The sequence below is a fragment of the Hoplias malabaricus genome, chromosome Y (assembly GCF_029633855.1).
Source record: "Hoplias malabaricus isolate fHopMal1 chromosome Y, fHopMal1.hap1, whole genome shotgun sequence".
Classification (NCBI taxonomy): Eukaryota; Metazoa; Chordata; class Actinopteri; order Characiformes; family Erythrinidae; genus Hoplias; species Hoplias malabaricus.
Genome location: NC_089820.1, coordinates 79,548,138 through 79,557,948, shown reverse-complemented (window position 1 = coordinate 79,557,948; position 9,811 = coordinate 79,548,138). Strand labels below are relative to the sequence as shown.

At 38.2% G+C, this 9,811-nt stretch overlaps 2 protein-coding genes across 2 annotated transcripts in view; one reads left to right on the top strand and one right to left on the bottom strand.

The window, feature by feature from the left end:
• Positions 1 to 810: 810 nt before the first annotated feature.
• LOC136679116 (splicing factor YJU2-like) lies at positions 811 to 6,385 on the bottom strand. The gene is made up of 8 exons (XM_066657422.1): positions 6,238 to 6,385; positions 5,445 to 5,545; positions 5,208 to 5,352; positions 4,962 to 5,096; positions 4,033 to 4,214; positions 3,229 to 3,385; positions 2,837 to 2,993; positions 811 to 1,961 (listed from the first exon to the last, which is right to left on the bottom strand). Exons 1-8 carry the CDS (start codon positions 6,259 to 6,261, stop codon positions 1,825 to 1,827), a joined length of 1,038 nt encoding a protein of 345 aa, XP_066513519.1. The 5' UTR covers positions 6,262 to 6,385; the 3' UTR covers positions 811 to 1,824.
• A 1,998-nt stretch (positions 6,386 to 8,383) lies between these two features.
• LOC136677895 (sodium channel protein type 2 subunit alpha-like) overlaps positions 8,384 to 9,811 on the top strand; it is a 52,310-nt gene continuing 50,882 nt past the window's right edge. Inside the window, exon 1 of the mRNA XM_066655593.1 lies at positions 8,384 to 8,584. The gene's annotated coding sequence lies outside the window, so the exon portion shown is untranslated. The remainder of the gene's footprint in view (positions 8,585 to 9,811) is intronic.

The following is a 9,811-nucleotide window of genomic DNA, read 5'->3' as shown; positions in this document are numbered from 1 at the left end:
CCTGTTTAAGATTTCCATCCAAAGTCTCTAGATGTAAATAATAAGCCCAAATATTTTGGGAACACTTTATTTCGACAGTCCTGTTTCCAGATGGTCATTTTGCCTTCAACTATATGTCTGTGTACAAAATACAACTGAACTGATTTGAAATAATATTCCATTTTAAGATATAAGATATAAATTATTTCCTAAAACTAGAGATGCACAAAGAGATCAGAGTCATCAGAGATATAAGAGTCATATAGCTATCAGCCTATTTCCTTCAAATATTCGTTGTACTCAGTAAGGCTTAACCAGACCTGTGCAAACTATGTTAAAAATGAAAAAGAACCAATGCCATAAAAATGGCAAAACAAAAGTTATTTTCACTTAAAAAAGGAATCAAAAATATGCTGTTCTGTCAAGAATTTTCCAACTTGTCTAATCATGTGTATTTCTGTGTCGAAATTCCAGGAGGATTTAGTTCATGCAGCAGAATAGACATTAAGGGAAATTATGGCTACTAGCTTTGGCCCGAAATTTGAATACTGGTGCCTCCCCTCCCAAAACATAAACCTGTTCAGAATTTTGCCAGATAGTTTACTCACAATATAAACACTTAATAATGCTAACGTTCTGATCAACGTATGCTAGTAAAATATTTAATTTGGGATTTTTTTTTTAATCTGTCCCAAATTTTATTTAAAAAAATTACATCTAAATCAAATGTAAATATTTGTCTTGATGACATGGTATTGTTTATTCATAACAGAAGCAGTTAAGGAAGATTTTAAAAAATTAGAGATTAGATAATTGTAAATATTACTGCTTCCATTAAAATATAAAACCCATGTCTTCACACCCCAAATCTTACACTGAATATTGTGTTCAGTACTAAATGTTAAATTGTGCCATTAGACTGCATATATATTTAATACTAGTAGTCACATTTTCTTCAAATTCACTTTGATATTAAACCTGTAGATTAAATACTGAATATCCAGCATATATTTTGGCAAGGGCTTGGTGTTTTGACTGAATAAACACAGTTTAAAATGATTTCACTTTTAACATGGTATTAATTAAAAGACTGTAGACAAAAATTCAAGCTGTACACAGTTAAACATTCATAAAATTCCCACATTATAAGGGGGTTTTAGTGGGGAAAGAGGTTAATTACTAACAATACTCCAAAACTAGCACTCTGAATAATCAGCCTTCAATGAACTCTAGATACTAGGCTTGAATAACAGATGCATTCCCTCTGTTACGCTTTGCTGTGGTTGACCCTGCCCTCTGACTCTTTGCAGATAAAATCAATATGTCAGGGTGGATTACAGACTTGTGCACCACAATGAAAGGCTCATCACAATAAAAGGCTTAAAGATACAGTAGCAATTAAACTGAAAAACCAAAGAAATCAACAGATGTACATGAGAAGTATGATAGAAAAATGTGAGAAAACACACTATTTTTTTTCAATGTAAAACTTAAAACCAACTCATGAATTTCAAGAAATCTATCTTTACTTCATGCACAACAAAATAAGCCAGAAATTACATAAATATATAACCATAATAATTAAAAAATACACTGCTCAGGCAGGCGAACTGCTAGTCCATTAATAAACTGATTTCTCTGCCTCTTTATCTTCAGACTTGTTTTCTTTGTATTTAACATAAGCACTAATACAAAAGGAGCTCATTATAAAGCTGAAGTTGGATTATTCCGATTTCAATTTTCCATTCTACTTGAAATTGGCCATTAAGGTCTCCACTCTTTAAGGTGAAATGGAAAACTTGATAAGCATCCAGCAAACAAAGAGCCGATCGGAGCATCAGAAGCTCAGTCTGAGTTGCTGTCTTCACTGTCAGAGTATGCCCCCAGGAGGCTGAGAGAGGAACCGTTCTGAGCTGCTGCAGTTTGGCTGCTGCTGGCAGTTGCTTGAGTACATGTTTGTGCAGGTTTAGGAGCAGCTGATTCTGAATAACAGAGGAAAGAGAAAAAATATATATAACTGAACACATTGGCAACATTCCAATGGGATGCTTCAAAAAGCAAGTGAAAACATTTTTAATAAACTATTGTTTTTTTTTTCCCTTTTTTCAAAAGCCCAGTTTTGGAATTTCACTAGTGGGTTAACTGAGAAGTTTTGCTTTGTGAAAACCATATAGAAGGGTTACAGCATATGAGGGGCATGATTTAGCTGATTTAACATAACAGCTTCATAATACTCATTACAATTCATTCATTATCTATAATCCTTATCCAGTTCAGGGTCGCGGTGGGTCCAGAGCCTACCTGGAATCATTGGGTGCAAGGCAGGAATACACCCTGGAGGGGGCACCAATCCTTCACAGGACGACACACACATACACACTTTTGAGTTGCCAATCCACCTACCAACATGTGTTTTTGGACTGTGGGAAGAAACCAGAGCACCCGGAGGAAACCCACGCAGACACAGGGAGAACACACCACACTCCTCACAGACAGTCACCCGGAGGAAACCCACGCAGACACAGGGAGAACACACCACACTCCTCACAGACAGTCACCCGGAGTGGGAATTGAACCCACAACCTCCAGGCCCCTGGAGCTGTGTGACTGCGACACTAACCTGCTGTGCCACCATGCCGCCCTACTTATTATAATGTGACCCTGAATTTTAAAAACGCGAAACCTGAATTTAACATGTAAATATGGTAGCTCTATGGTATTATTACTAACTGCTTTTAGTAATAATAATATAAATTACACACAAACACATTCTCAACAAGATTATCATATTAACAAGTTTCAAAATTGTTACCAATTATATGACTACACTTTCAGCAGTCGCCCAAAGTGAATTTACCTGTGTGGCTTCCAGCTGCAGACAGCTGTCCTGTGTTTGTGGCTGCAGGCTTCTTCCTTACTATCAGCGATCCCAGTGTACTTTTACTTCCTAGCCCCCCTACACTCCTCTCCCAGCTCTCCACTTTCTGACGCTTCACTCCAGCAGAAGAGGGACCCTGTGAGGTGAGGGTGAAACATCATGAATCAGAATAATTTAAAAAAGAATTATATATATACATACACACACAGTTCTTATAAATTTATACCATTTTTATAAATATTTTTCTAAAATAAAAAGCTCTACTGCTTTACAATTTTTCACAGCTAGCTGACTGGCACAATGAGGTTAACCTAGTCCAGTGTGAGTGAATTCTGAAATGTCTAATGATGCTGTTCCCTCCCCCAATGTACTTTTGTGTCTTCACTTCTCTCTGGCATCAGGATGTCTGTGGGTCTCTCAGCAGAGTGTTTCTTCTGCTCTTCTTTTCCCTTTTCCTCCTCCTGATCTGAATTGGAGTCAGAGTCAGAGTCCCTCAGTCTCTTCACCAAAGCCCTCTCCAGCATCTCCCTAAAGAGTGAGAGCAAGAGTGAGGGAAAGACATTCTAATGTTCTGTCTCTGTTAGTTTGATGAGGTTTTAAAACCATACAAACACCTTATTGCATTAAAAAAACAAAGAAATTTGTACTGTATTTTTATACCAAACATGAGAGGTGTATTACTGCAATGACAAATATCGTAACAAATTTGTGCTTAAAAAAAAAGGACTGGGTCTAGATCTGGGTATTTGGTGCGCTTCTCCAGCATGCGGCACTGTCCACTGTTGTTGTTGTATTACTGGCAATTCGAAAAGAGACAGTGGCTGGTTTCACATGTCGTGGAAGAGGTATTCACTTTCCATTACCTCCAACAGGTTCATGACCAAGGAGTCTTAAAGGCTCTCTATAAGCTTATGGAGAATGACTGGGACTGGGTAGAAACACTGGACATTTTTCCATCATGCAACTGACCATAGAGCTAGCACACCATGAGGAAACATTTGCTGAATTTTACAAAAAGTGTTTTGGATTGAAATTATATACAGCACCTTTAACAGACGCAATAGGTAAAAAGATAATTACGTAAATAAATGTAAGTGTACTTTAGTGATATTCTTAATGGAACCTGTAACGTCGGGACGATAAAACGTTCTAGTTTACATTATAAATGATCATACTTGGTCTCTCGCTCATCGTCGTCCTGCTCTTTCTGCCTCTGTCTCCTTTCCAGCTCTCTGTACTGTTCCAGCATGGACTCAAAGTCCACCTGAGCCTGCCGCTGGTTCAACTCCTTAAGTTCCTGCAGGTTCTCCAGAACTTCCATCTCCATCTTTGAATCCCGTGTGCGGTTCTCCAAAACCTATTGCAGGAAAAGACATCAGAGCATTGTGATAACTGAATAAAACTGCAAATATTCTAAATATTAAGCAAATAAACCTAAAAAGCTTGGAGTGATTTGATGTAGTTTGTTATGTACACCGAGCACCATTTAGTAACTTAAAAAGGTACTAAAATAGCGCTTTTACACCAAAGAGTATCAATCAGTGCGAACCATTGTCCATGGGTGTGCTGAGGTTCAGTAACTCAAGAGATCAGAGCCTCAAATACAGCGTCATCAAACTCTCCCTTTGTGTGTGTTTCTGGGGCTGTGTTTGGCTCAACATGTGCATAGGCCAGAGCTGCGCTTCTGCGTTGGTTACGTTTCTTCACTGTTCACAAGCTCAGTGGGACGGTTCTGAACTCTGCAACATGTACATGTATTATCTCACTCTAATCTGACTCCACGGTAAACGAAAAATAAACAATGACCCTGTCAGGACTCTGACAGTTTATCTGTGGCTCTGCCGCTGTATTCAGCCACAGTGACGCCTCCCGCTGATGAAGTATCTTTGGTTCCTCTCTAACTTCGTGGAAAGGACCAATGGAACCAGTTCAAAAAGAAAGAACTAGACTTATTTATAGTGGAAAAGTGCTAAAAGTGTCTTAACAGTACATTTATTATGTTAAAGACACCCATGATTAATGAACTTTCAATGATTTAATCGACTACATGCTAAAAGCTGATATGGTACAAATAAAAATATTGAAGAACACCATTCAACATTACCTTCATAGGATTATTCAGCTCCTCTTCCTCTCGCTCCCTTTGGATTTTCTTTTCTTCTTCCTCAATTAGTTTCTCAGCCTGAAAGTTTCGTGTTGCCCCATGCTCCATGGCGTAATCTGTGTTTTCTGGGTCTGTCTGTTCAAGAGAGGAACAAAAAGTATGAAGTAATATGACCACACTAAACTAGACATGTTTTAATTTTTTAAAACCGTTACTATCAGAGTAGTCGTGTTGGCCTTCTCATACCTTGAAAGTGATTTCTGCCAGACATCTTGTGCATTTAATGTAGAAGCGGAAGATGGGCAAACCCAAGTACAGCTCATTCTGTACAGTCTCCTTCCTGGCATTGAATTTTTTCCCTTTGTAGATGTATTCTCCACATGTTTTACACCTGCAACAATTAGAGATGATTTTCTATTAAAAATATGTACAAAAATTTAACCACCTGTAAATTTACAGTGAGCAGCTGCTGCAGTCTCTCACCTCATGTTGAATGGAGCCATCAATCTGACCACATACTGCCTGTCTTTGGGGAGTTTGAGTTTGGGGATTTTTGATGGATCAAAATCCGGGGGGTAGTATTTCTACAAAAAGATGAAGACATAGCAGTTAGGGTTGAAGGGAGCCATGAGTGAATGTAAAATGTGGGGAATATATTGATATGTACATGCCCTCCACAGTGAACACATTACTGCACAAACCAAAGCACAATATACAGCCAGTATTAAACATTTACAGAAGTGAGTCTAGGCGACCTCCAGTGGCCAAACTGGTTAGCTACAACAATAAAAACTGCCAGTCTGGTCCAGAATTTGTTTTTTTTTTTCACCTCTGGTTTTCTCAGGCACAGAATTCCTGTGTACATATATTATTTACAAAATAACTTTTTTAAATCATGTTTTCTTTATTTTACTCTTAATTTTACTAGTTTGAAAACGTAAGAAAATCGCCTAGTGCGCCTTTAAAGAAGGTAGTTCTACTTTTACTGTGGTCATGAAAACACAACTACGCGCCAGAGCTCTGGTATTGATTAAAAACACCGTTTTTTGAACAGACCAGTTCTACAGCAACCAATGCCACAGTGTATATAACACAGTTTCTTTTTACAAGCTAAGAAATTGTAATAAGTTATATTTAAGCTATATGTTTAACTATTTCCCTATCGAAAGGCTATCAAGCAGCACATCGATCTGAGCTTCCAGTGTCAAAATAATCAACGACTTCCTTCAGGTTTTCATCGACACAGATTTAATCCGTGCAGGAGAAAGTCACTTACGTTTAAAACCTTTCTTTCGGACATGGCTGGGTCTTTTCAAGAAATTTAGCTCAGCAAATCAAGCTATGAACATAACACTTCTTCCTCGAGTCTTACTCTTCCCCACGCGTTATTTGCAGCTTTCCCGTGTTGAATCTTTACTGCCACCTACAGGTTCCATGGAGGAATAGCAGTGTCTCTGCGCTGTTATGTTTATAGGAACCACAAGAGGACGACATCACACCACTTAATAATGTTCAATCGCACCACAACACACACACACACACACACACACACACACACACACCACATGTACCTACAATTAACCAAAACATAAAAAAAAAATTCTAAGTGCACTTTATAGGTCTGCAATTACCTGTCAGCATGTTGCTCTGCATATTTTGTTACCTCTTTTCACCTTGTACCTCAATGGTCAGCACCCCCCCAGAACCACCACAAAGCAGGTATTACTTGGGTCGCTCTGCAGTGACACTGATGATATGGTGTGTCTACTGGATCAGACTAAAAATTATGCAGAGCACAGATGGACTAGTCTGTAATAGCAGAAGGGTATAATGAGGTTATAAAAAATGTGGTCATTTTAATGTTGAGGCTGTTTGGTGTATATACAATACCATATAATATATGTTACAATTGGACAATTGATTAATAACATGCTTGGATTAGGTTTTTGTTGGAAGCTTTGATAAAAATACATGTTCAAATCTGCTTAAACATGCTTGTATTTGCATACATTTAAAAGCCTTTGGATGACATCATTCGGAAGACACATCCGAAGGTGAGTTTTGTACAGAATAGATTACTCAAAAGTCACTGTTTTATTTTTGTTTATTCAAGGCTACACTTACTGTCCAAAGTTTGCAAACACCCCTTATTGTGCTGCACATGGGTCAAAAGTGTGAGTGTGTGAATGAATGGGTGATTTGAGGGAACAGCAGAGCTAATACTTTCTATGATGTGTTTCCTTAATTCTCAGGCAAAGCACCAGATAAAATTATCAGTTTATTCTTTCATTTTCTGAAACCACTTTATTCTGTTCAGGGTCACAGTGGGTTCAGAGCCTACCCAGAATCACTGGGCACAAGGCAGGGACACACTGGATGTGGCACCAGTCTGACAGTCATCACACATTCCCTCAAACGTATGGACACTTGAATAACCAACCTACGTTTATTGTTTGGACTGGGAAGAAACTGGAACATCCAGAGGAAACCCATGCAGACACGTGGAGAATACACAACACCCAAAGGCAGAGTTTTAACCCAAAAACACAGAAGCCTGGAGCTGACACCACCAAGCCACCCACCAGATAATTGTCTCATATATAGCCTACTGAAGTAAAAGAAGGGTTCAAGGGCAGATATCATAGAAAAATCCTGTTTTATTATTATTATTTAATACACTATTTATTTTGTGACCTCACAAACCCTAATGCCGTTACAAAGGACTACTTCTGCTATAACCAGGTTACAGCAGTTTAGCACATTGCTAAAGTTATTCAGCACAAACAGGAACGTCTAATAAACATTAACACATTCAGCACATACAATCAAACGTAACATCTAAGTTATAGAAAGCACACCACATGTACATAAAGTTGCAGCACACACATGAACATCTAAGTAATGTTGCCCTATATTCAGCACAAACACACAGGAAATCTAACGTTTAGTAATAGAAAGCACACACGGAAACATCTATTTAAATAGCATTTATTCATATTAAGCGTTTACCAAATCAACAGAACGAGTGCCCACTTCACTTGAAGTTCAGGCACATTTCTCTCTGTATCGTTTATTTATTAATTTGTGACTAAGAGAGATGAATAATCAGAATAATTAAAACAGCAGCGCGTGCCTCCCGGTGTAATCCGCCTCAGCTCAGCCTGCGGGAGGGGACGTTCACGTTTTTTTTCTTTTCTGGAAAAAAAAACTGAAATAATGTGGCCACTGAGGGGAAGCAGCAGCGTGGATGGTTTCGTTGTGGTCCTAATTTCGCGTTTATATCATTAAAAAGCTGGAAAATGGACACCGATCAAGATAAAGTCAAATACATCGCGTAAACGTAGGGTTGCGCGCGGAGCGATGTTTTCCCGCCTCTGTAACCGTCACTGACTCAGAGACCTGAGCTCAGAGCTGAGCCAAAGCAGAAAGGGAAAAACTCAGCTTTATTCCACGCGGAATTTGTTTTTAGCCGGGGTCAAACTACCCCGAGAGCTGATTTGCCCCATTATGGAGCTATTGTGGGTCCTGGAGTTGCAAAGAGTGGCTTCTTTTCACTGAAAACCCAAAGGAAAAAAGACCAAAAACAGGAAAAAGCATCTGTGGACGCCATGCTGTGTTCAACGGTGAGTGAAAGTTACCCTACACTTCATTATACGTTTTTACTTTTCTCCTCTCTTGGGACTAAACTCACAGAAGTAATAGATTCACAGCTTCCACCAGCTTTAATGATCTAAAACTATTTTCGTTTTGAGAAGATAGGTTCAGGTATAAGTTAAGGATTGGCATTATGAAAATACTTGATATTGTTTTAAACCGTAATTTCCAGTATCATTATTCAGACCAAATTGATTAACTGCATGTTTCATTACAAAAGTAACGTTATTATATATTTTATTAGTAATTTATTATGCTCATTTTAAAACACAACCCAATAGTATATTGTATCTGAGTCAAAATAATGTATTATGCAATTTATGGTGACATTTTAGCTGTATCGCCCTCTTCTAGATGAAATACACTTAATCAAATTCAGTTTAATCAAGTTTATTTAATTATTCAGCCTGAACACCTTCTACACCAATGTGGCTCATGCAGCTGTAATCGACTTAGAGACCACCATAGACCTGCGGATTAACGTAGACTTAAATGTGGATAAAAAGATTTAAAATGGCTGACTGTTAGTGCCAATATTATATGGTCAGTGTGTTACCATTTGTGTGAACAACAAATAAGAAACAAAACTCACATATCAAGCTGTTAAAGAAATAAAGCAAACTGGTTACAGCTCAAAAAAGAAAAAAGCAATTCTATCTGATGCTAAATTTGAATGTTCTTGAGGATCACATCTGTAAATTCCACCAATGACTTTGGGAGGTCAAAGGCCAAAACAATGTACTGACAAAGAAGGGAAGTAGACCCAAATACACTTTGCCCATCCATGGTGTTGGCCGGTGCTCTCTTTCTACATAATGCTGCCTGTATGGTGTCATTTGGTCCTACGCCTACAAATTGTACTTGTGTACTTTTGAATTTTCTTTCTTATTGTACTTATTGTACTGTTGTTATGCTTTATTTGTTGTTGGTCAGAGATGGAGTGCCCCCCCCCCCCCCCCCCCATACTCCTCATGCTTTAGATATTTTTCATTTTGCATGTGCACTAAAATCTTGGACCTGGATTTTTTGCAATATTGTTCTATGTCAACACCCACTGTACAATTCACTATAAAATTGTTTTTATTTGAACTAAAAGCATCCAAGTGTTAAACAGTTGTTAAACCTGTCTCCTTATCCAGTGGAGAAACATCAGGTGTAAGTACTTTTGATGAAGACCTTGGTCCTCTCTGAATACT

Excerpts from the sequence above, each read along its gene's own strand:
- LOC136679116 (XM_066657422.1), bottom strand. The coding sequence starts at position 6,261 with ATGTCCGAAAGAAAGGTTTTAAAC. Across the intron at positions 5,546-6,237 it reads CCGAAAGAAAGGTTTTAAAC|AAATACTACCCCCCGGATTT; the intron begins GTAAGTGACTTT and ends ATCTTTTTGTAG. Across the intron at positions 5,353-5,444 it reads ATGGCTCCATTCAACATGAG|GTGTAAAACATGTGGAGAAT; the intron begins GTGAGAGACTGC and ends TAATTGTTGCAG.